The 26394-nt window shown below is 44.4% G+C and overlaps 1 protein-coding gene across 1 annotated transcript in view; it reads left to right on the forward strand.

The window, feature by feature from the left end:
* Positions 1-5068: 5068 nt before the first annotated feature.
* Positions 5069-26394, forward strand: part of PRDX4 (peroxiredoxin 4) — a 30660-nt gene continuing 9334 nt past the window's right edge. The window contains 2 exon segments of the mRNA XM_059817302.1: positions 5069-5192; positions 5285-5294. Of these exon segments, the coding sequence (XP_059673285.1) occupies positions 5069-5192; positions 5285-5294 (134 nt within the window).

Here is a 26394-nt window from a genome sequence, read left to right on the forward strand (position 1 = left end):
AAAATTGTAATTACTTTCTGACTTCCAGCATGATGGCAAAACCCAGAATCCCACACGGCATGTGAATGCAGAGTTCCATCAAACAGAGATCAAGGAGAGGATCTTGTATACAACCAATGCTAGTCCCCTTCGGAGCTATATATATTTATAACTACTCTGATTTGGGCAAAAAAAGAAAGCAGAGCAGGATGAATGTGCTAGCTCAAATCCATGATAAGGTGTGCTGCTGCATTTTGAATGAATTGCAAGTGGCAGGTCAGTTTTACCAAACAAGAAGGGAGTCACAGGTGTTACATCTCAGGAAAGCACGGGTTATTATTGCTAGATCAATACATGATAAATAACAGTGTATCCCACACAGACCACGTATCTTAAATCAGCCCTGCCAAACTATGCTTGTTGAAGCAGAGCTAAAAATGACATTGAAATTTTTCATGCGGCTTGTACTTCCGAATGAATCCGTTCAACCCGAGGAGACATAAAGCAGGAGCGGAGCCTCTCAGAGAAACTGCTCTTATCTAGAAGCAGCATTCCTGCTTTGCCAGGGCTGAGGGCATTTTTAATGCACCTAACCAGCAGTGTCACTCAGGCATCCCTTCCCACAGAACTGAGTCCTAATTTGAGGAGTATGCGAAGCATAACACAGAAGCGAATCACGACAGCTTTATACCCTGTGCCCTCCTCATGTCCCCAGACAACTCCACATTTGCTTTCAGAGACTAGTTTCCAAACTTTTCTGACAAATGAGTCACTACCCATCCACCCACGGTTTTTTCAGCAGAAAAAAAGCCTTGTGTAATTTCCATTATGCCGAGAGATAGCAACGCAGCTGTGAAAATGGCTATTGCCAGCAGGTCGCTGTTCACGAAGAGCACGGCGCCCGCCAGCGTACGGATCCACGCACCAGGCTCTCCCAGATCACAGCGTCTGCAGACCACCACCCAGAAACCCCCACCTCAAATAGAGGGACAGGGCTGGCTCCCCAGGGCCCACTGTGTCAGGTTTTTCGGTGCTGAGAAAGGCTCACCCATTGCATCTGGGTGGCCACAGTGAGCCAGAGCTGCAGGAGAGCTTGCCTCCGCGCCGCAGCCTTGGCCCCCATTGCTGTGCACAAAATGCTCTCTGAAAATGTCTGAGGGCTCCAGTTAACATAATACCACTATTAACAATTATCTCATACATCGGAAAATGCAACTTTTAAGTATTTTTTCCTGAACATTTGAAGGAACCATCTCCTAAATACCACCTTTCCTTTGAACTTCTGAGTTGACCCGGGTAGCAACTCACTCCATGCCTACCTCACCCTGCCTGACTCCAGTTTTCCCACCTACATTCTCCCCCGTGTTTGTTTTCTCTATTATCAATGTGCTTCTGCTTAGTCTCATTTTAAAATTAAGCTCTCATGTCCGTTTGTTAAAGTATCTTGATCTAAACTTGTTCTGCTGAAAAAGTAAATGGCATTGAGCATATTTGCAATTTCTTGAGCAAAGTATAATCTGAGCTGAAATACACCTCTAAAGATTTCAGAGCTGCTGCAGCTCCTTGTCATATTATACCCTGATAGTAGCCCTATCAGCTAACTAAAGATTTTACCTTCTTTGAAAATGTATGCCCTTTTTTTTTTGCTCTTTTCTTCTCAGACACAAAGTTCTGATTTTTTTAGTAGCACCTGATTTTTTCTGGAAGACATGTCCTGCAGATAGACATTCTGGAAACAGCAGCAATAATTTCTGACCTATTATGGGCAAATCAGCAGTATTAAATGATCTTCAAAGCACTTCTGTGGATGGTGCAAAGTGTATATAGGCCGCTACAGCCAGTTATTGACAAAATTATCTACCTTCTGGTGCCGTTACACAGAACAGCCTAATATGCATAATTACAGTAATTATGTGGAGCACAGCACAAACAAAAACAAAATTATATGCTGCTTCACACTGGCACTCTTTCAGCCAAATTCATTTCACGTTTACAGTATTGCAAATATGGACACATTATTAAAGCAGAATTTTAACATAATTATGAGTACTGACTCCACATTAAATTGCTGTTTTCCATCTTCAGTAAGTTGCAGGTAGCTGCTGTGATGTCATTTTGATGGTACACTAAACCACCTAAAGTCTAACAAGACTATAAAACTATCTCTGCTTTTCTTTCAGCAGTGTCACTGAAAGTTAAACACTACAGCATCTGTAATCACCTGCTGCCTTCAAGCTAACAATCCCTGCTTTACATAGCACGAGGAGCTGGCAGGAATTACCAGACAAGATATCTTGACTGGGACCAAACTGGTCCAAAATCACATCTTCAGGTAATTCTGAAAAGAAACATCCTTTCTGTTTTAGAATTTAAAACATACTTTTTAATTTCCCCCACAAAAAGAAAAAAGTCTAGAGAAAATATTTTAAGCGCTATTATTTCATTTCACTTCAATTATTCTTAAGAAAAATGAAACTTTGGAGCCCAAGCTCTGAGACTTCCCACACCGCAGTAACAACCTGCATGAGCACAGCTGTTTCCAGAACATATATCCCTCTATACCCTCTGATAAAATTTCAAGCTACTGGTATTTTAAGCACGTAGTTGTATAAAAGGAGAACCCCTGTTGGTACACAAGACTGGGCTGCCACTTTGGTTCATGGGTTGCTGGGAGCCATACTGGACTTTTTCCTCCTGCCAGCCCCAGCAGCTGGGCAGGGCTCCGGAGCAAGGACAAGAGGGAGCCAAGGTGTGCTGGCAAGTGTTTTAGGGGACAGTGCTGAAGGTACCTGGAAAGGACTCATCTGGCACCAGAGATAAGGCACTGCTGTGGCTAAAAGAGTATCCAGAACCCATCTAGACAAGCAGCAAGTGATTATAGCTCCAGCGTGTGATTGAAAGCAGTGAGTTATTGCCGGCGCAGAACACCTGCACTTGGAAACTCAGTAGATGGAAGAGGAAGAATAAAGGGTGGCCCTGCTTAAAGCCTCCAAGGGAAGAAGTTCGATACCAGCGCAGTTACGGAAGTCTTTTTCACCTAACTATTTGGATACCAGCTGTTTCACAAGTGGTTTCATTTATTCAGGCTTCGATGTTTGGGAGTGGGAAGGAGAAAGAAGGATCGTTGCAAGCAAGCTGCTGAGGAAAGCAAAAGTCTGAATAATCTGTTAAAGGACTAAATCAGTAGAACATTTTTCCACACTGACGCATGTTAATGATGTCCTCCTTCAGCTCAGAGTGAATACTCTGGCAAACATTAAAACCAAGACCACCAGAAAATGCAAAGCGAGGGTGCGTCAGCAAAGATTGCAAATGTGAGAGGAAACTCGTGAAGCCCCACTGTGGGTCAGCAGGGACAGGGTGATGTTCAGACTCGCACGGACTTATCAAGCATGGGAGAGGAGACCTTGACACCAACAGCCAGACCTCTTCAGCCACTGACCCGACCTGAAAGTCCCCAGGTCTGAAGAACCACGTGAGCAGAAAAGCACTGTTTCTTTCCAGACATTCTTTCAGTCAGCTTTGGTTCTCAATTTAAGAGTGAAAGCTAAAATGCCAACATTTCTTAAGGAAACAAGGATCTTGGTGTCTGCATCCATGCCTGTTGGTCTTTTGTTTGGGTGCCTCTTCCCTAACCTTTTGTGAGCCCATTGGCCAATTTTGATCTAATAAGACAAGCAAGAAGTTTTAAAGATATTGTTCCTGTACGTTTCCAGAAAATAGCAAGTGGGTGGAAGAGAAAGACCTCATTAATGCTGCCTGTAAGGGAAATGCTGTTAAACAAACTCCCACCTCTTTAGAAACCCGATTGCACAGGAGAGAGAGAAAGCAAGCAGTTACAAATATCTCAAGTGTGGGAAAGGCTTCACTGAGTGCTCACACCTTAGTAGGCTGAAGAGGACCCTGACACAAAGCCCGAAGCCACAGGAATCCAGACTTTCCTTTTTCATATATTTTGACATTTGGTCTTACCATTTGGGATAATTCAATCTTTTTTAGTTTCAGGACCTGAAATGAGAAGGGGACCAGATGTGTTTGTGCTTGGGGTCTAAGTGTGCACATCTGTGAGCTCACATAAGCTTCATATGAGAAAAAAACACGCCTCAAATAACACATGAAATTACTCATGTATTTTTAACTGTCCTGAGACTGGGGAATTTCCATCTGTAGTTGCTGATAATTGATGACCATTGATAAAATTGATGGAGCTCTGGTTGTTGAGTGGACTTTATTATACGGGCAGGGCGACAGCTTACAGGAAAGGAAAGGAAGCGTTTTGTTACCACAAAACAACTTAAAACTAAGATGAAAGCTTTATAATCAGAGTTGTGGTTGTGGTTCATGTATTAGAAAAATATTCTGCTTCTGTGCGGAGATGTTATCCAGCTGAATAGATCAGCTTTGACTCTTTGATAAAATTATCTATTTAATCAAATTTAGAATCAAATAGCAGCCAATTTCCTACGAACTTCTTCACTGTGAATATTGTTTTGATTTTTATTTTTTTTTTTATATTTTAGTATGTTGCTTTCTGTGTGGTCTGTCACTTGATCTCCACCAGGTGCAGGGACTCAGGCCTTCACTTTTTTTGGCAGAAAATCTCCTACAATTCCCCTGAAGTTCAAGCCTCAACTCCTACAGCACTCTGACTATATAAAGGTCTTCAAGTTGTCATTTAGGAGCTATGGCAACTGCTTGAAGACAATGGCCCAAAGCAGTTTTTCAAACATCTACTTTTTTTACCTTACATTTCTTTTAATCTTAATTTCTACAGAAACAAAATACAAAAAGATAACAAGATTTTAAGTAGGGCAGATGATATTTTAATTTAATTTCTTTGATCACAAGATTTTCAAAAATGTGTCCATTTCAAAAGAAAAATTTCTACTGCAAATTTTTGGAAAATAAAATGCATTACATAGAAGGTTTTCAGCTTCTCTCTTAGAGTCATGATATTTAATTTCCGTATCTGGTTTATTTTTTGGGAGTGTTCTGTCCATTTTACTTTATCCCATGATGTTGTTACAATGAATTAATTTTATGCTTAGATCAAACGACCTCCCTAATAGGTCCATTTATCCTTTCGGCCATGCTGCTGGTGCTCCAAGGCACAGTGCTGAAACTGCTGAGTCAGCACATGCAAGCCAGCGCAACACCTATCAGCTCCCAAAAAACAATGCAGCCACAACAGTACAGTGCTACACCTGAGCCAGGTGAGGTGGAACAAGGTGCTCACGCTACTGTAACAGCTCCCTGTCTGCGGCAAATGTGACAATCACTGGCTCGGGCATTTCTGCACTTGTAGAACAGAGCAGGTAGGTATTTCCCTTGGGGGCGAAAAAGAAAAAACAAAGAAAACCCTATCTGTGATGTGATTAGATGGAAATTAGCTATCTATTGACCCCTGTAGGCATTTCAGTCCAATACTGAGAGCCTCAAAAACTAAAGAGTGAGGGTTTCACACACTCACTGTCTAGTGCTACATGCCTGCCTGTAGGCATCTGCATTTTCAACTGTAAAGATCCTCTGATGCTTCAAGTTCAATCCTTGAGCATGCCCACACAGTACTGAGCAGACAGGGACTACCTCAAACCTGGGCTCCCACCAGGATTTACAAACCTCAGTATTTGTCTGTTAGCGTGTCTCACTGCTTCTGCCATTTGCAGGTGGCGCTACCAGGGCCACTTGAGGATAAATCAGCCCACAGGGGTTAGGGACACAACAGAACCTGAGCACACCCAGGGCAAAGGATGATTGCACAAGCACTCTAGTGGGAAGCCACCCATGGGAAGCCACCATCCTGCTTTAGGTCCAGGACAGGACAGATTAGCCTGAGCTTCTTCCGCCCGCACCAAGTGGACAGTGACAGTCAGGTGATGCACCACCAAGAGACAGTCACTGGATTTCACGTTGGCCAAGAAGGAATTTTCCTAATAAGCACTGATTAAGAGAGGCTGGAATGGTTTTGCTGCCTTCCTTGTGACATCTAGAGCACAAGCTTATCAGGAGAGGCTGAGGGAGCTGGGGTTGTTCAGTCTGGAGTAAAGGAGGCTCAGGGGAGACCTTATCACTCTCTACAATTACCTGAAAGGAGGTTGTAGCGAGGTGGGTGCTGGTCTCTTCTCCCAAGTAACAAGCGATAGGACAAGAGGAAACAGCCTCAAGTTAGGCCAGGGGAGGTTTAGATTGGATATTAGGAAAAATTTCTTCACTGAAGGGGTTGTCAGGCACTGGAACAGGCTGCCCAGAGAAGTGGTTGACTCACCATCCCTGATAGTATTTAAAAGACGTGTAGATGTGGTGCTTAGAGACATGGTTTAGTGGTGGACCTGGCAGCATTAGGTTAACAGTTGGACTTGATGATCTTCTATGTCTTTTACAACCTAAATGATTCTATGATCTTAAAAGGTATGGAAAGCTGGCATTAGTATTTACCAAACTCTGTCACAAATTAAGATTGCTCTGAGTGCAAGTCACCTACAGCCAAAGGCCAATCTTTCACAGTTTGCATGGGTAGCAGGTTGATAAATCTGGAATCATGGCCAGTCCCCAAGAAGAAACTTGTCTGAAAGCTGCATGGGACTTTCGTTTTTCAGGAAAAGGGCAAAAAGCTAAGGATCTCAAGAGGCCCAGTTTGATTCAATAGAGAGAAACCCTTTTCTTCAACTATCCGTACAGGACACCTGGGCTCTGTTCTCTGCTCCTTTGCATGTTCCCATGAGAAGGTCTTAACCACTGAGTGAAAATGTATTCTGTGTTCACAAAATCATAGACTGGTTGAGGTTGGAAGGCAGATCATCCAGTCCAACCCCGTGCTCAGAGCAGGGTCAGCAAGAGACAGTTGCTCAGAGCTGTGTCCAGTCAGGTTTTTAATATCTCCGAGGATGAAGACTCCACAACCTCTCTGGGAAACCTGTGCCAGTGCTAGATCACCCTCACAGTAAAAAATATAAAAATAAAAATTATTCTTATGTTTAAATGGAATTTCCTGTATTTCAGTTTGTGCCTCATCCTGTCACTGGGCACCAAAGAGAAGAGTCCGGCTCCATCTTTTTTACACCCCCATCAGGTTTTTAGACACATTGATGAGGTCTACCCTGAGCCTTCTCTTCTCCAGTCTGAGCATACCCAGCTCTCTCAGCCTCTCCTCCTATGTCAGATGCTCCAGCCCCTTAATCACCTTCACAGCCCTTCGCTGGACTCTCTCCAGTATGTCTGTGTCTCTCTTGTACTGGGGAGCCTATAGCTGGACCCAGCGCTCCAGGTGTGTCTCACCAGTGCTGAGTAGAGGTGAAGGATCACCCCACTCAACTTGCTGGCAATACTTTGTCTAATGCAGCCCAGGAAACCATTGGCAAAGAGTTGCCACAAAGGCACATTGCTGGCTTATGTTCAACTTGGTGTCCACCAGGACCCCTAGGTCCTTTACTGCAAACTTTCTTCCCAGCCTGTATGTACTGGTGCCTGAGGTTATTCCTCCCCAGGGGCAGGACTTGGCCTTTCCCATTGCTGAATTTCATGAGGTTTCAATCAGCTCATTTCTCCAACCTGTTGAGGTCCGTCTAAACAGCAGTGCAACTGTCTGGTCTATCAACCACTGCTCCCGATTTTAGTGTCTGCAAATTGGCTACACTTGGACACAGATGCCCCCTTACTTGAAGCAGTTCCAATTTTATTAGTCAATCACCTGAAAGCACTGAAAAAGCCTCTCTCTGGGTAGAATATCAATATTTACCTGTCTTTTAGCAGAAAGGCATGAGTTTTGCCTAGGGGCACTTCTTCCTATAAAGTTCAACGTTAAAAGAAGCAGTGCCACTATAAAACCTGTATCAAATGACTTAATAAAAGATGCCATCTCTCCCTAAAATGTCACATCTCTTATTAGGCCAAAATGGTTGCTGCAAGTACTACTGCTATTGCTACTACAAAATTTCAATCTTCTTATTTGGGCTTTAAGAGTAGGTTTTACAGATTCTTTACCAGTAGTTAAAACCCCCTGCCTCTTACCTCTGCATACTTGAACAGATTGCTTCATATATTCTGTTAAATTAGTATTAATCACATTTATTACCTGAAGATTTAAGCCTTTATTTGAGAGATCCATATAGAAAGTAAGAAGGTACACACTGTCACAGGGGCACATTGCTGAGCTGTCTACTTCTTCCATTAATCAAGGCACCGAAGGGAAGATCTTCACCAACAGCTGTACCGGTTCTCACCAGGCAACCACCTCCCTTTAACATCTGAAAAGCATTTCTTATTTAACAATGCCAGATAATTAAATAATCAGGGAAGCATATACCTAGGGAGAATGAGAAAAGTACACACCTATGGAGATTGTTCAGTCCCAGGCACAAGTGTGAGAATGGGGCGGGTTTTCCTCTAATTAGTATTGAAGCTAATTTCCTCCTTAACTCTTTATCTTACTGCTCATTTGAATGTCTCAGAAGCATTCGTTTTGCATCTAAGAAAAGCTGCCTTTCAAATGCTTGCACTTTGACTGATGTTCAGATTAGATCTCCTCGCAGAGAAAAGCGCTCCCCAGGATGGCTCTGCTTAGCAGGATGCAGGGCTCGGTATTTGTGTGAATCAATCCAGACCATTTCAGGGTCACTTTTAGCAAAAGAAAGCCTGCCTGTTAAGACCAGATAAGAGTGAGGTCATTGATTTATTTTTTCATCATTGTCTGGCAAGGTTTCAGTTGAAGCCTAAACTCATTATCTCTGTGGAAATACAAACATAAGTTGGTCCCTTGAAGCAAGTTAATTTAGTTTGAAAACAGTTAGGGAGTTACCTTCTGAATTCAATTAGCTAACAACTCCTGATGGGTAAAGGTCACAGGAGATCAAGGCACTGTGCTGGTTTAAGTTTAATGCAACTCCAGGTAATATCAGGGCAGCACTTTTCCCCTTCCTACTGAATCATGGCTGCAGCTTCTTGCCACCATCTCCAAAGTCTCCATCAATAAGACAGGTAAATTTATGCCAGAAGGGAACACTTTCAGGAATGAGAACAGCAGCAGTACCTTTGAGCCACAGCTTCTTCAAAGTCTTCCCTTTGTACAGGAAGGAAATCAGCAGGGGAAGACCCTGCCCCTTCCAACCACACTGAACGAAGCCCCTCTACTCACCTATGTTAATCAGAATAACGTGTACATTAAAATCCCAATCCCTCTCTGCAGCAAGGCTGCAGCCAAATGTGGGATCCGTTTTCTATTCCCAGATGTAGAGACGCTTCTTACAAGGACTCATGCCCACAGGAGAGACTGTGTTTCTGCAGAAGATATGACACTTCTGGATCACTCATGGGCCACCAGCCACAGAGGCTGTTTCAGGCTGGGCTGGGAAAACATTTCCAGCTTAACGGCCAACTTAGAAATAACACTGTGATAGAAACACTGACAGGCTTGATCACAGTATAATAACTGTTGGTATCACTATAATGGAGGGGAAGTAAATGGTGCAAGGGCGGCACATTGTAATTGTTCTCTCAAGGAAACGCCGGGCTCTGAGCTACCCTGGGCAATCACGAGCTACAAGCAGCTCCCTCTTAGAGAAACGATTTTTCATGTTACAATGTGAAAGCAAATTTCTTGCCAGTATTACCTCAGCTCATTAGCTGGATTGTAATTCTTGTGTTTTTCCAAACTGATTTCCACCTTAATTTGATTTTGAGCACCTGATTAAATTTACCCTCCCTGAAGAAACAGGCATTCAATTTAACTCCAGCCTGACATTATCCTCATACCAAAATACAGTTCTCATGGTTGCACTTTTAGCTATAATTTTATCACTATTTTAAAGTGGCATTCTCTAACCAATGATAATATATTGGCTTGCTCCTGCATGTCCGTGTTTACACACAAGCCCAGAAAGCAATTAGAACAATACACTGTACGATGCAAAAGGTGGAGCAGTAACTCTTCAGAGAGCTACAAAACATTGAATTACAAGATGAGGAAAGCCATGTATCATGCATTACTCAACACACTTTACCCAAGTGATTCTCTCCATCCCACCAAGATGCACCGCGAGATAACGTGCAAGGTGCAGCACCAGTATTCATTTTACTTCCTCATCCCATAAGGAATGGAATTCAGTACCCAAAAGCATGGGTGTATCTTTGGTTCATTACAGTAGTCCTCAGGGCTCTCCCCTCCTCAGGTGGCTGCATCAATCTGACCTTCTGGATACTTTCTCTTCCAAGACTCCGAGTGCACATCCAGGCTAGGTCTAAATTCTTTAAGTAGAGATCAAGCCTCGGGACCCTGTGGGTCTCTGCAGTATTTTATGTGCCTTTCTCCCAGACTGATTCCCCATAAAAACGTCATGCAGAAGGATTATATCGGATCAGATCAAAGATCCACTTAGTCCAGTATCCCACCGCTGACAGGAGCCAGCAGCAGATACCAAGGGAAACAATTTTAAATAGGGGTAACCATGCAGGCATTTTCTCCACTCTATCCTCCCCACATCCAGCAGCCTGCCACGCAGGCAGTTCCTCAGGCAGGAATGTCATCTTGCTGCCTAATAGCCCCTGATGGATTTTTTTTCCCATTAATTGGTCTGGTCGGTTTTAAGCCCATCTAACGTCTTGACACCCAGCAGATACTGTGAGACTGGTTCCAGTTTAATCACACAGCGTGAGGACCAAGTTGTTTGCTGTTGTTTGCTTAAGCCACTACCCGGTAATTCCACCTGACGTCCCTTGTTCTTGTTCTGGGAGAAACGCAAATAATCATTTGCTACTTATTTTCTCCATGCCACTCATGATTTTAAACACCGCTATCGCATGCCTTTCTACCTTCTCTTTTCCCGTCTAAAGAGTCTATTTAATCAATCTCAATTCAGAAGCCGTTCTCTATTTCTGAAAACACTTGTCAGGTTTCTCTGTCCCTTTCGGGCTCTCCTATACCTTTTCTTAGACAGGGAGACCAGAACGGTGTGCAGTAATCAAGAGGTGAATGCACAGCAAAATGATTATTTTGTTTTCTGTGTCTTCCCTAGCTATTTCTGACAATCTATTTGCTTTTTTGAGCATCGCTCTGCCCTCAGCCAACATTTCTTAGAATTACTGACAGCCACTCTGAGGTCTCTTCCCTGAGCGGTTAAGAGGTAGTTTAAAGCCCATCTTCAGCGGTGTACACTCGGGTTTATTTTTTCCCATGTGCATTATTTTGTGCTTATTGCACTGAATGCGGGCTGCCATTTTACTGCAATACCACCCGGTATTGTGAGATTTTTCCACGTTTTTAAAAGTAGATTTTTATTTTTCCTATCCTGGATAACTCAGTTTAAGAAACATCCAGCATGTCCCTGTTTAGCACATTTTCTAGACCACTTATGAATATACCAGCCATCACAGATCTGTGGGAATCCCTGTGGGATTCCACTTCTTATCTCCCACTGAAATGCCTAACAGTCTATTCCTACATAAGTTCCAGAGGGGATCTTTCCTTTCATCCTGCTACAGTTTCACTTCTTTAGGATCTTCTGACTGAGGAGCTTATCAAAAGCTTTTGGAAAACCTGAGCACACCATATGAACCAAATCACCCTAATCCACACGCTTGTCAGTGCTTCAGATGAACAGCAGCGGATTTCTCTCAGACACAATTTCTCTCGACAAAAGCCACACCAACATCTTTCCAGAGTCCTTTTTAAAAATTGGTGTCAAATTGCCATTTTCAGTTTCTGTAGTCCTTTAGTACAGTGGATTTGGGGGGAGGTTGTGTGGGAGTGTGGGTGTTCTTGCTCTGCTACTGAAAGTTGACTGAATCAGAGTACGCTGCGGTTGCAATGGCCAAGAGTGCCAAGAGTCCCTGCAGCACCAACCGTGCAAACAAGACCCCGCTTGCTCTTCTGAACGACACCAAGCACTTTTCTCCTCCCCGGGTTTTCCTGTTTAGTGGCTTCAGCAAGCAATCACTCACGCTGCTTACAGCGGCAGTCTCCCTCCCCATCACAATGCTTTCCCAGCCTACCCAGAGGCAGCCAAAGTCACCCATTAACACTCCTCGGTTTTTTTCTTCAGCTGCTCGGTTCTGTGGACTGTTTCCACTCCCTTAATGCCCTAAACACCCCCTGCAGAATAACCTTCCCCTCAGCAGCCAGACCTCTCCTGCAGCCAGGCTGCACTTCCCTTGAGAATTCAGGTGCTTCTGGAGCTCACCTGGAGTGCCGGGGATCTACTTTCATAGGGGTGAGGCCCCTGCCTTTCTCCCCCACATTCAGCCACCGCGATGAACATCCTACAACAGACTTGTCTTTTAAGAAGGATTAGCAAGAGTCTAATTTACGATTCATAGGGGTAGCCCAGTGATGAAAATTTTGAACCCACACAGCCATACTGGCCCTTCACTTTATGATTCTAGGTTCGTCATCTTAGTATTAGGGCAACTCATCTAAAGCCTGAGACGTTAATTAAATTACTGCCAGTGAGAGTTCCTCTAATAACACCCACCTATTCTTCAACATAGCTGAAGATCTGGTGATCTGGTAGTTATTCCAAAGTACTGTGATATTATTCCAAATAAAATTTAACTATGCAAACATGCTTTGGTTCTTTCTAATTTTACTTGGTTTAATGTTAACAATGGGCTTATTCTTATCTTACTCTTATCCCTTTTCAGATTTTTCATTCAATGCCTTGAAAAATATAAATGTGCAAATTTCAGTGGCAACTTAGCTTTCCAGAATACGTCACAAGTTCTTAGAGCTTTATACACACAGTCAATAAAAAATCCACCAGGATCTTAGGTACTGCTTTGCATGTATGAAGTGATACCTGTAAAATAATTTGATCAGAAAATTCATTACAAAATGTGAGAAATGGCCCAGAACCTCCAGCCTAGTGGATGCAGGAGTTTATGAAGTGGTGTAAAGGGAAAATTGTTTCCAGAAGGCGTCAGACAGGTAAGGTAGTAAAGATAAAGACTTCCAGACAAGAAATCGGAAAACAGACCACACAGAGATACAAAAACAAATGCCATTAGAATTCAAGATACCAATGCTCTAGTTAACAGGTAGATCTGTATACACTCATGCAAAGCAAGACTGGGGATTAAAAATGTTCCTGTCTCTGAAAACAGATATTATGAAGTATGTTAATATTAATGGAGTATTCTCCATTGAAGAGGTAAAACCTTCCAGTGGAAGAAAAATAATTAATTTGAGTTTTCTCACTGACACATCTATGTGTCTGTGTGTGTATATAAAGATGGACATGTGAACCCACAGAGCATTGTGAAAGCACGTGCTTCGAGCTTTGCAGTATTCTTTAAATTGAAACGTGAAACAGTTAAAGTGGTACTACTTTCCCCTTGTGAAACACCCTCAGACATTTCATTTCAGATGAAACACCTTTTGGACAGGACCATTTCTATCACTGGAGCTACAGTAAGTACTACTAGGCAGGAACTGCAAAATTTAGGGCGGAAAAAAAATCTCCCTCCACAGCACTCCAGAAGCCAGGAGGACACATGTATAATGAATATTTCAGTACTTCGCACTCAAAAAGAAAGGAAAACCCAACAGCGTTAGATCCCAAACCCAACCACATCAGGACAATCACTGCACAGAAGCACAGTTCGAATGAACAGTTTCCAACTAATTAATTAATTCCACCTTCCCAGCTGCTCTTACACAACAGATATGGGGCTCTGGAACTTGAGGGCCAGACTAATGAGGATATGGACGGAAGTCCATCCAGAGGGTTGCCTAGGGTGAGCCAGTCTGCCCCACGCATTACGACTACCTCTACTAAGACAAAAAGGAGGGTAACTGTCATAGGCGATCCCCTTCTGAGGGGAACAGAGGGCCCAATATTCCGACCAGACCCAACCCACAGGGAAGTCTGCTGCCTCCCTGGGACCTGGGTGAGAGATGGCACTAGGAAACTCCCTGGTCTGGTACGGCCCACTGATTACTACCCGCTGTTGGTTTTGCAGATTGGCAGCCACAAGGTTGCACAAAGAAGTCTAAAAGCGATTAAAAGGGGCTTCAGAGCGCTGGGGAGACTGGTTGAAGGATCGGGAGCACAGGCAGTGTTTTTCTCAATCCCTTCAGCGGCAGAGAGGAACACTGAAAGGAACAGGAAAACACACCTGGTTAACTCGTGGCTCAGAGGCTGGTGCCGTCGGAGGAATTTTGGGGTTTTTGACCATGGGGCGGTTTACACGGCACCGGGTCTGCTGGGTGCAGATGGAGTTCAACTATCCCCAAGGGGGAAAAGGATTCTCGTTTATGAGTTGGTGAGCCTCATCAAGAGGGCTTTAAACTAGATTTGAAGGGGGAAGGGGATGAAGCCAGGCTCCCTAGAGATGAGCCTAGGGGTGGCATGACGATGTCGGGGGCAAAACCGATAGCCCAGCTCAAGTGCATCTACTCCAATGCACACAGCATGGGCAGCAAACAGGAGGAGCTGGAAGTCGTTGTGCAGCGGGACAGCTCTTCAGGAAGGAAAGGCAAGGAAGAAGAGGGGGTGGGGTGGCTCTGTATGTTAGGGAGTGTTTTGATTGTATAGAGCTCAACGATTGTGACAAGAAGGTTGAATGCTTATGGGTAAGGATGAGGGGGAAGGCAAACAAGGCAGATATCCTGCTGGGGGTCTGTTATAGACCACCCAACCAGGACAAAGAAACCAACGAAGCATTCTACAAGCGACTGGCAGAAGTCTCACAGTTGCAAGCCGTTGTTCTTGTGGCGGACTTCAACTTACCAGACGTCTGCTGGAAATATAACACAGCCAAGAGGAAACAGTCCTGGAGGTTCCTGGAGTGTGTGGAAGATAACTTCCTGACACAGCTGGTAAGGGAGCCTACCAGGGGAGGTGCCCTGCTTGACCTGCTGTTTACAAACAGTGAGGGTCTGGTGGGAGAAGTGAAGGTCAAAGGCCGTCTTGGGCTTAGCGACCATGAAATGATAGAGTTCTCAATTCTTGGCCAAGTAATGACGGGGGTCAGCAAAACCACTACCATGGACTTCCGGAGGGCAGACTTCGACCTTTTCAGGACACTGATTGAGAGGGTCCCTTGAGAGACAGTCCTGAAAGGCAAAGGGGTCCAGGAAGGCTGGACAAGAAGTAAGTCTTAAAGGCACAGGAGCAGGCAGTCCCCATGTGCTGTAAGAAGAGCCGGCAGGGAAGATGACCAGCCTGGCTGAAGGGGGACCTCTTGCTGGGACTCAGGAAAAAAAAGGAGAGTTTATCACCTTTGGAAGAAGGGGCAGGCAACTGAAGAAGAGTACAAGAACCTCATTAGGTCAGGCAGAGAGAAAATTAGAAAGGCAAAAGCCCAACTAGAGCTCAATCTGGCCACAGTCGTAAGGGATAACAAAAAATGTTTTTACAAATACATTAACAACAACAAGAGAGCCAAGGAGAATTTCCATCCTTTATTCGATGCAGGGGGGAACATCATTGCCACCAAGGATGAGGAAAAGGCTGAGGTGCTTAATGCCTTCTTTACCTCAGTCTTTAATAGCCAGACCAGGTATCCTCAGGGTATTCAGCTCCCTGAGCTGGAAGACAAGGATGGAGAGCAAAATAAACTCCCTGTGATCCAGGAGGAAGCAGTTAACAACCTGCTATGCCACCTGGACACTCACAAGTCTATGGGGCCTGATGGCATCCACCCAAGGGTGCTGAGGGAGCTGGCGGAGGAGCTTGCCAAGCCGCTCTCCATCATTTATCAACAGTCCTGGTTAACGGGGGAGGTCCCAGATGACTGGAGGATTGCCAACATGACGCCCATCTACAAGAAGGGCCGGAAGGAGGATCCGAGGAACTACAGGCCTGTCAGCCTGACCTCAGTGCCGGGGAAGATTATGGAGAGGTTCATCTTGAGGGCGCTCACAGGGCACGTGCAGGACAACCAAGGGATCAGGCCCAGCCAGCACGGGTTCATGAAAGGCAGGTCCTGCTTGACCAACCTGATCTCCTTCTATGACCAGGTGACCCGCCCAGTGGATGAGGGGAAGGCTGTGGATGTTGTCGACCTGGACTTTAGTAAAGCCTTCGACACTGTCTCCCACAGTATTCTCCTGGAGAAGCTGGCGACTCGTGGCTTAGACAGGTGCACTCTTCTCTGGGTAAAAAACTGGCTGGATGGCCGAGCCCAGAGAGTGGTGGTGAATGGAGTGAAATGCACTTGGTGGCTGGTCACAAGCGGAGTCCCCCAGGGCTCAGTTTTGGGGCCGGTCTTGTTTAATATATTTATCGGTGATCCAGTCGAGGTGATTGAGTGCACCCTCAGCAAGTTTGCAGATGACACCAAGTTGGGCGGGACTGTTGATCTGCTTGAGGGTAGGAAGGCTCTGCAGAGGGATCTGCACAGGCTGGATTGATGGGCTGAGGCCAATTATATGAGGTTCAACAAGGCCAAGTGCCGGGTCCTGCACTTGGGTGACAACAACCCCAGGCAACGCTACAGGCTTGGGGACGAGTGGCTGGAAAGCTGCCCCGCAGAAAAGGACCTGGGGGTGTTGGTCAACAGCCGGCTGAAGATGAGCCAGCAGTGTGCCCAGGTGGCCAAGAAGGCCAACGGCATCCTGGCCTGTATCAGAAATAGTGGGGCCAGCAGGAGCAGGGAAGTGATTGTCCCCCTGTACTTGGCACTGGTGAGGCCGCACCTCGAATCCTGTGTTTGGTTTTGGGCCCCTCACTACAAGAAAGACATTGAGGTGGTGGAGCGTTTCCAGAAAAGGGCGACGAAGCTGGTGAGGGGTCTGGAGCACAAGTCTTATGAGGAGCGGCTGAGGGAACTGGGGTTGTTCAGTCTGCAGAAGAGGAGGCTGAGGGGAGACCTTATCGCTCTCTACAATTACCTGAAAGGGGGTTGCAGAGAGGTGGGTGTTGGTCTCTTCTCCCAAGTGACAAGTGATAGAACAAGAGGAAATGGCCTCAAGTTGCGCCAGGTGATGTTTAGGATGGATATTAGGAAAAAACTCTTTACTGGGAGAACGGTCAAGCATTGGAACAGGCTGCCCAGGGAGGTGGTGGAGTCACCCTCACTGGAGGTGTTCAAGGAACTTATGGACGTGGCATTGCGGGACATGATTTAGTGGGCGTGGTGGTGTTGAGTTGATGGTTGGACTTGATGATCTTACAGGTCTTTTCCAACCTTAATGATTCTGCGATTCTGTGAAAACCTAACGTCCATAGCAATGTTTCCAGCTCCGCATGCTTCACTAATGTTTCATTTTTTCCATTAACGTATATTTCATATAATATTTTAGCAATATTTGTGTCTCTTGATACATTCCTGATGCCCAGACTCAGTTCAGCTTCCTCAACTCTTTATTCCACACTAATTCCCTCAGGCACCTGAGTCAACCTTTCAGAGATGACATTCCTCCAAACCCAGGCCTGGCCCAGCTGTTTTGAGGTATTTAAGCAGGGCAGAGGGGTCCGTGGGGCAGAGCAGGAGCAGAGTAACTCCAGACTCCTCTGGTGATGCCTGTAATCCCCTTTTCTCCACCCGGCCTCCAAAAATGACAGACCCCTGACCCTGGTCCATATCGCAGCAGCAGTTGTCTGCCAGGGAAGGGATGGTGGAAGGAGCTGCTGGCCTTTTCCCCAGCCAGCCCATGGCAGGACAAGCCTGCGGGCACAGCAGAGGCTACGTGGCTGTGCAGACCCCCGTGCACGCTGCCCTTACAGCCGCCTTGCATAAGAGCCAAGACCAAATCTGATCCAGGGCAAAAGGAGAAGAGTCCTCCAGGTCTTCTGCCTTCAGCTGCCCAAAGGCTGGGCACAGTTCTTCAGGAGCATCACAATACTTGTTTATTTTCCCAAAATGCCTCCTTTGAAAGCCTCACAATTATCTGAAAACTCATCTTTCATTTAAAACAACAGTTTTGGGCTTCCATGGCGGTCCAGACATGTGAACCTTACACGCATACAAGGAACAAGAGACATCTAAAGGTCTCCACATCTATTACAGTTAACCGCTTTTCATCTCTCAACCTTTTAGCACCTGGATTTGGCAACACTGCACAAAAGCTCAAGGCATGTGGCTCATCATTTCCTTTCTTCCAGGCTCGGACCTGTTACGTGCCACTGGGGGTGAGGAAAGGGGACAGTTTCAGTCCAGTGACTTCCCACACTGGTCTGCCAAGAAGCAGAGCACTGCTGCCCAAGGAAGCTCGCACTCTTCAGTTGTGGGAGCAGCGCCGTCACCGACAGCAGGCTTCGCACCAGAGACCTTCAGGCTAAAAGCAAAATATTTACAGCTTCTGAAAAACAGCCAGCCCCTGTAGCTACAGACAGGGCAGATTCGTGTTTTCTCTGTGTGGGTGCGGAAGGATTTAGCACATTTGCTGACCAGGCTATACGTTCTGTCACCTGAAGCCTTCTGCTTGCTCTTTGTTTTCCAGAAAAAACACCTACCCAGCATGGAAACAGGTCTACATAACCTGTCCCCTTGGTGAGGGAGGACATACTCCAGGTTGCTGGTGACAGTCTGTTCCCTCCCTTCTACAATAACAATCCCGCAGTGGCTCTCCTGCCATTATCAGAAGCACCCAGGAGCACCAAGATGGAAACATGGATGTGCTGAAGCATGAAGCAGCATAGGATTATAAAGAGCTACCGACCCTTAACAAATAATTTGGTAAATATAAACAGCGGTTGCCTACGGTGACCTATTCAAATATGCCCAGGCGCCAGGCGCAGCGAGCGGGTGATTTGCAAGGCGTGCTGCCTGGGGAGGAACAGAGCACAAAGCCCATGGCACAGCCAGGCCTGTTCAGTTATCGATGCCAACTTGCCACAGCTGTTTCTGTCTGTATCCATGGTTTTCTAGTAAGTAAACTGACCTTACAGGTAATAAAAATGAAATCTCTGAAGAGATGATGCCAGGCATTTTTAATGAGGCGTTTTTAAAATTAATTATTCCTTGCTAAACAGTAAGAGGCTCCAGTCTGTTGGTTAACGTGGCTGCAGACTCACCAGGATGAAAAGACTTGTGTCAGCCCTCTGTGAAATGGCAGCAAATGTTGCAAATGACCTTGAAGACTACTTTCCTACAGGATGATCAGGAGATACGGAACCTGACTTTTCCTTGTTTTTTTAAAGTGCTGCTTGTTTCATTTCCATTAAAAATACCATCTGGCAGAAATCTTATCTCAGAAATCAACACGCAGGTCTAAGAGAGGAACTCTGCCCCACAAACTATTCTGTGTTATCAGCTTTCTTAACTGGGAACTTCAGCTCACTCAGCCAACTTTTTGTAACTATTTCAAAGCACAGGCCTGAGGAATAATTCCATGTAACAGCTAGCTGTGCAGCAGGTCAACACATTATTTTATTCATCTCAGCATTACTCACCATCTTCAAAATCTTAGAAAGTTTTTAAATCTTTTTAAAAATAGGGGGAATTATTTAGCAGCGCCTCCCACCCAGTGAATGGCAGAGATGACACAAATTTTGACAAGATGGCTGCAGCTCCAGAGCCGTTTGGACATACCCGTCCCCATGTCCAGGGACAGGCTTTGCTGCTTCGAAACGCATGGGGAGCAGCCCTCAGCATTAACGGGAACCATGCACGTGCAGAACTGCTACTTTATTTTCAGATTACCTGATGGCATGAACCAACCCATTCCCTTTTTTATCACTTTCGACTCCATACTGAAAAAAAACAGTCATAATATTTCGGGTTTTGCTCTTGTACCGTGATTTAAGTGCATAAGTTGCATACCATTCTTTATTTTAGGCTTCAAGAGCAGCAGGTAACAAGAAAATCAACTGCACTCACCTGTAGCAAGTACTAGTATCTTCTAAACATTTTCCTCCATATTTTGATTCTGTAATGGTGAATGAGATTGTCGGGTATAAATGTATCAATGCTTTGCATGTAGGTAGTACACTTTAAGTGTACTATCTTGAATACCTATAGTATCTTGAAATCCTTATGCTTTCACTTAAGAGTTTGTAAACTTGCAACCTTTTCTAAACTTCTAAGAATGATGCCTTTCTCAAGAAAAAGTAAGCACACAATAATAAATAAAACTCCTAGCTATAAACGATGGGCTTTTTTCCCTTTAATTCTGGGAAAACAACAGCACTTGATGTCAAGTTTAGATGTGGTAGATTAAATATTGGCTCTTGCACAGAGGCATGGCTTCCCAAGGCCCCTTGGGAAGTTCACAATACAAAGCAGAGAAGGAGCTTTGACTCAAACAGGGGTTATGTTAGCATTGACCTAAATTAATGTACAGTTTACTACCAACACAACTTATATGCTAAATTAGACTATAAGAGCTAACTGAAGGAGATTCAAGACATATAGCTATGGTCTGGGGAACACAAATATTAGATCTATTTCACTTCCAATGACTAAGAAATTTTTCTTTGCATGGAAACTTCTAGGACCAAGCAGACAAGCAGAAATAGTTGAATTTCTGAAATGTATGCAAAATTAAATTGGAACAGATGAAGATGTTACCATAAAAAATGGTAAAGTCTTCATTTATTTACAGCAATTCTAAATGGAGCACAGAGATTTCTGAAGCAGCAGAGAGGAATGAGGACCTGTGCATGCCACTTAGCTTAGTTAAAGTGGAGATGATAGCTTTCTGGACTGCTATTTAAACTCCCAGTAAACTGTGCAGATAGCAAAAAAGGAAGCAGACACAAAGATCCAATATTGATTTTAGTACTCCATAGTGACCAGGTTAAAATTTATCTTCTGTTACAAATTTCCACCTCTTTCACCACAAGTTTTGTGGCTGTTTTTTTCTTACTTTGTCCTCCTTTTTAAGAGACTACAGAATCACAGAATTCTACTAGTAGGATACTACTTCAGTATCCCCAGCATCTTCACTCTCAGAGGCATAATAGAGAAAACTTCTTACTGAAAAATTCTACAAGGTTGATTACCTTTATTGTTGTAACAGGTTCACAGGAACTGGGGTTGTTTATGAGTATTGAATATAGATTTCATCTTGCATTTCCTACACATGTGGACCTTGCATTTTAGAAAAAAAAAAAAAAAGAAAAAGCGCTTCTGATACTAGATCCTCACTTGGAGAATACATTACTATTTTTTTTAGTCGGTATAACAGCATCTTACTGCCACCTAGCGAGAAATGTAAAAGCGACTAACACATCAAGGTGCCTTAGTATTTCTGGTCAAAAGCCATTTTTCTCTTTCACAAGGCCCAATAGAAGAGAAAGGTGAATTTAGATATGGAACAGTGCTAGAAAATAGATAATACAAAAAGCTTTTCAAGAGAAGACTGAAGAGGGGCAGGCAGGTATAAGGAGAGGAGATGGGAATTTTTTAAGACCACGTTATCCCAGTATCATGGGGTACTCCACAGATCTTGATGTCATTGCCCATGCTTCAGGCAGTAGGGTCTACTTTTTCAACAACAGTTAAACATTGCATTTTCCTCCCCTCAGCGCGAATGCAAGGCAGCTAGCACACCCATAAGCTTGAGCAAGGCTTTAGTGACCACCCATACAAAAGGCATACCCCGGCGTCATCAACAACCATCAGCAACATCTGTCTCTCTTCTGGTTTGAGGCTGTGGTGCAGGCACTTGCAAGGGCAGGACGCAGCTTCGCTTTTTGTCTGAGCTGAGGTGACAAATTTTCTACCTTTCCCCAAAGGCTGACTGAGCTCGAGACTTAGACCAGACTGCGCTAGTCTCAGTTCAGACCCGAGAAGGCAGAACCCAGGGTAGGACCCCGAGGGCAGGAGCCTGTGAACCCTCGTGAATGACAGTGATGGAGACCACTACACTTGACACAGTGGGGTTACTGCTCTGTGGGTGAAGGTCTCTCTTGTTCAGCAGCAACAGACAAAGCTAGCTAGGTTATTTTGGCTAGCAAGCTCCCAGCTGTGATGGACTCAGGGCACGTCAGCAGCACGCTGCCAAGGGCAGGTACAGACATCCAGCGTTGGTTTTCCAGTGCAATACCTCAACCATCCTTCATAGCCCACTGACTTGTAGAGGACAGCATATGTCTAACAGGTGCTGTTCAGCGTTGGCTTTCTCTGCCCTCAGTTGTCAGTGCGACTGTCTAAAAATGGTGCTAATGCTCAGAGACATTATGGGCACTTTCTTTGAATACATGCTTGTTAAAGGAAAAAAAAATGGGCTAGAGTGTAAACACACTTCTAACCCACACCCCAGGTGACAGCCAAGGGAAAACTGACAGGGCTCCACAAGCACTACATTATTTATTACGTCAAGAAGGTGGTTTCACAAACTCATCGATTCTCTCAGCACTCAGAGAGGTAGAAGAAAGCTTGGAACAGGCGGTGCTTTAGGAACCATACTCCCCCATTGCCCAGTGACTAGGAGTATTGATCACCCTTTTTTATCATGCTCAGTCAAACCCAAACACATTAATAACATACTCAGTCCTGTTCCCATCACACAGGCCCTGCAGGGTTTCTGACACTGATGCCGCAAGAAGCAGAGCCAGCTGGAGGAGAAAGGGAAAGAAATGAAGCAGAACTTTTCTATGTATGTTTGCAGAGGAAAAACATAAATTCACCTCCGAACGCTAGTGTATTCCCCAAAGGTAGGTTTTGGGAACAAATAGACCTATGATACCTCTACACTACCGAGTAGCAGATTTGAAGAAGTTTATATTTACTCAGCCATACTGCTCAGCTAGCTGACAGTATTAGCAGCAGTTAGAAGTCAGGATGAAGTTCCTGTCAAAGCAAATGGCACCACCCAGCACTTCTCAGCCTGATACACTTTTTCTTCAAGGACCCTTTGCAGTCAGCACACACACAGCTGATCCCACCAGTCTAGCCTTATCAAGAGCCAAAAAGGAAAAGACTTCTGTAATTGTTAATTTTAATTATGATCATTCTGATCCAACACCACTTACAAAACAGAAGTTTTCTACCCTCCTTTCTCCAGCACAGTTTTCTACACTACAGATTTTTCATCATGCATGACAAGCAATGCAATATATTTGTTAAAATGTCCCTGTAAACCAAGAGGAGGATAAAACCAACTGCTAGTTTCACCAATGCAATATTGAACATCTGCACCATCTGTTCCAGGAAATGGTGACAGGCGTCTTGCTACAATATACTATGCTAATTTTTCCAAGATATTTTTATATTAGGTCATTTAAATGACAGTGAGGGGTTTTATTACTACAAGCAAGAACACACAGAACCTCCACAACCATTTCTAAACTCCTTTAATAGCCTAAATCACTCCCTGCTTCCATAACTTTAGTGCCACCGTGGCAATGACACCCTGCCACATTCAAGCCCTTTGCCAAAACTGAACCATCCTCGTGGGCCTGAACATGGCATGACATGCAAGAACACAGCCTGTAACGTCGTGGAGGAAAGGAAGGATTTAAGAGTTTTCACTTTGCACATGGTAAACCTGACCAATTTCAGAAGAGCTGTACAACTGGATGAATGTAGCACAGTGTTTCTCTTACTACATATTAACAGCACCACTTAATTTCATCAATTTAAACACAAAAATCAGCATTCAGTTCAAGTATTTGATCACTGGGCAAAGAAAGAAGGCTGCCCGTGTTCTCTGTTTGGATAGTGAAGATTGATATATATTTGGATTTCATTTACGAAATTTTTCATTTTTTAATCACTTGCAGAAGCCTTGATAGTACAGCAGCAGCCAGAAAGTCTTTTGTGTTGCTCTTTTGAACTCTGTTCCATGTTCTTAATCACATATGAACCTCTAAATTAGTGCTATTTAACTAACATTATATTCTGCAGATAAAACCTATTTTTGTCCTTCAGCATTTTCTCCACTCACAAGAGGCCTGATTCTTTTCTTTTTTTACTGCATTGATTTTACCGGTTTTCGCTCTCATTTATAAGTATTTGGGAATATCTTTTGACTGAGGTAGTTAACACTATGCAAAGCACATACCTCTCAACTGCTCTTTTTTTCAACTTTACTGTATGACTACTTTTCAAATTGCCATTTCCTATGGCTCAAAACACCAGCAAAAAGAGAAGAGCAGGGACAACCAAAATAGCTTTCTCTGTGAACTCGCAGAGGCCATGACTGTCACTTTCCTTACAAGCAGTGAGATTGAGGAAAGCTTGATATTAAATTCAATACTACTAGAGTTGGATCATGTAAGACAGTAATCTGTCAACACATTTTAGCAAGCTTAAATGTTAAGGCACACCTAAATCTGAAACCAGTGGGAGTACAAAGATTGTTGAAGTGCTTTTTTCCACCAGAGCTAGAGCACTTAATATGAGCAAATGGGTTTTGTTCATCCTCCCCTTAACGACATGCCCTTGAAAGGGGAGGGAAGTCAAACTTAAACAGCAGCACTGAAAAGAAGATCAGATTTTATCCTGCTTCCAGCATTTTAGGAGGTATAATCAGAGAGACTGGCCACCATCAACTCACTGTGAAAAAAGCAGGACAAGGGGATCTCATGTGCCATCAAGTCCATTTCCCCTGAGGCAGACATTTAATACAATTTTGTATAATTTCACACATGCTGATCAAGTCCGATAGCTATGTGGGTATTTTGCTTCTGTAGCTGTCGGAGGGTTGTTCCAGAGCCTTACCCTTCCCATCCTCAGTAATCTTCAATCCCTTCAGGTGGGCAAATACACCCAAGTAAGATTATTACTGTGACTCTAACAGTATGAGTGGCATGCTACAAGCATGATCCCTAACTTGTAGAACCTACACTGGAGCTTAAAGGCAAACATGGCAAGAGACGGGAAAGGAAAGGAGCTCCTTCTGGAGAGCAGTCAGAGCTTTGGGAGAAAGGAACACTAAAATCACAGGTTAAGAAGTGCAAGCATGCCTTCCAGGTCTTGTTTCTCCCACTTCCGTGAACTTAATTTTGTGAAATATCTTTTTGAAGGGTGGGTTCTGTTGTAGGAAACCAGAAAAATAGTAGGATTTTTTCAAGACACAATATATAATCATAGGAGCCTTGCTAATCCCTTGCTTCTTTTACAGAGCCTGTATTCTTTGAAAACGGCCCTCAGCATTTTCTTTTGGCTCTGCTCTTTGTGTACCTGTTTTGTATCATTTTTAAAAGAGAGAAATTGTACTGTCCATTCTGGTGTGGGTACCATACTGTCCTGAAGGTACATTTATCACAAATCATCTGCAGAGACAGGATGCGATGCAGATGTTCCTCTGCTAAGAGCCTAACTTCGTCAGTCTGGGGTAACCTTTTTACTGAACCACTAGTTTTCCCAGAGGGAAAGAGGTCAATGGTGTCCCCACCTTCAACAAGGGATAGGTCCAGCTCTCTCACCTCTTAATTTTTAAGGATTCTCGTTACAGTTTAACCAATACACTTGACAGACAACCTGAACCATCCCAGTCAAACAGATATGCCTTGCGTAACCTAGTTCAACCGGACACTGTGCTGCAAAGCCTTGCCTGCTGCTTGTCACAGCCTCCTTACTGTCTTCAAAATCTTCCTTGTTATGAAATATGCTGCTGAATTACCTTCTAGCTATGCTTCTGTTTTGTGATATGAACCACAATCTACTCAGCACTGGGCAAAATGACCTCTCACGAGGCAAACTTGAACCAAGACATCTGGGCCACGAAGATGATCAGAGGGCTGGAACACCTCTCCTACCAGGAAAGGCTGAGAGAGTTGGGGTTGTTCAGCCTGGAGAAGAGAAGGCTCTGGGGAGACCTTAGTGCAGCCTTTCAGTACTTAAAGGGGGCCTATAAGAAAGATGGGGACAAACTTTTCAGGAGGGCCTGTTGTGAGAGGACAAGGGGTAACAGTTTTAAACTAAAAGAGGTCCGATTCGGACTAGATATAAGGAAGAAATTGTTTATGCTGAGGGTGGTGAAACCCTGGCACAGGTTGCCGAGAGAGGTGGTAGATGCCCCATCCCTGGAAACAGTCAAGGTCAGGTTGGACACGGCTCTGAGCAACCTGACTGAATTGAAGATGTCCCTGGTCATTGCAGGGGGAGTTGGACTAGATGAACTTTAAATGTCCCTTCCAACCCAAACCATTATGTGAGTCTATGAATTAAAGGCACTTAGCAGCCTCATTTCTGTTTAACCACACTCTTAACGCAGCCACCACGTGCATTACATGAAGCTCATTCACAATTCGCTGCCCAGCTGGCAGCAATTCAAGATTTCAGACCTAAGGCAATACACTTTTTCACATTTTGTGTATTCGTTAGGCCAGAACGTACAAGCTGCACTTGGCATAGATTGGTATGACCGCGAGTGATGAAACGCCCACAGAACCCACACTGCCACAGATAAGAGAGATACCGGTCAGGAAATCTCATATATTGGCAGAGTTTCCTTCTGCAATCACACGCACTGGACGCCCTCCCTCCACGTGAGAGAATGCACGTGTATTTTTATTTTCTCTTTTTCTCTAGACACGTACATAATTTACCATTTCCTCTGGAGCTTAAGCACGAGGCCACAGCCCCGCCGGC

Source organism: Gavia stellata, chromosome 1 (assembly GCF_030936135.1).
Source record: "Gavia stellata isolate bGavSte3 chromosome 1, bGavSte3.hap2, whole genome shotgun sequence".
Classification (NCBI taxonomy): Eukaryota; Metazoa; Chordata; class Aves; order Gaviiformes; family Gaviidae; genus Gavia; species Gavia stellata.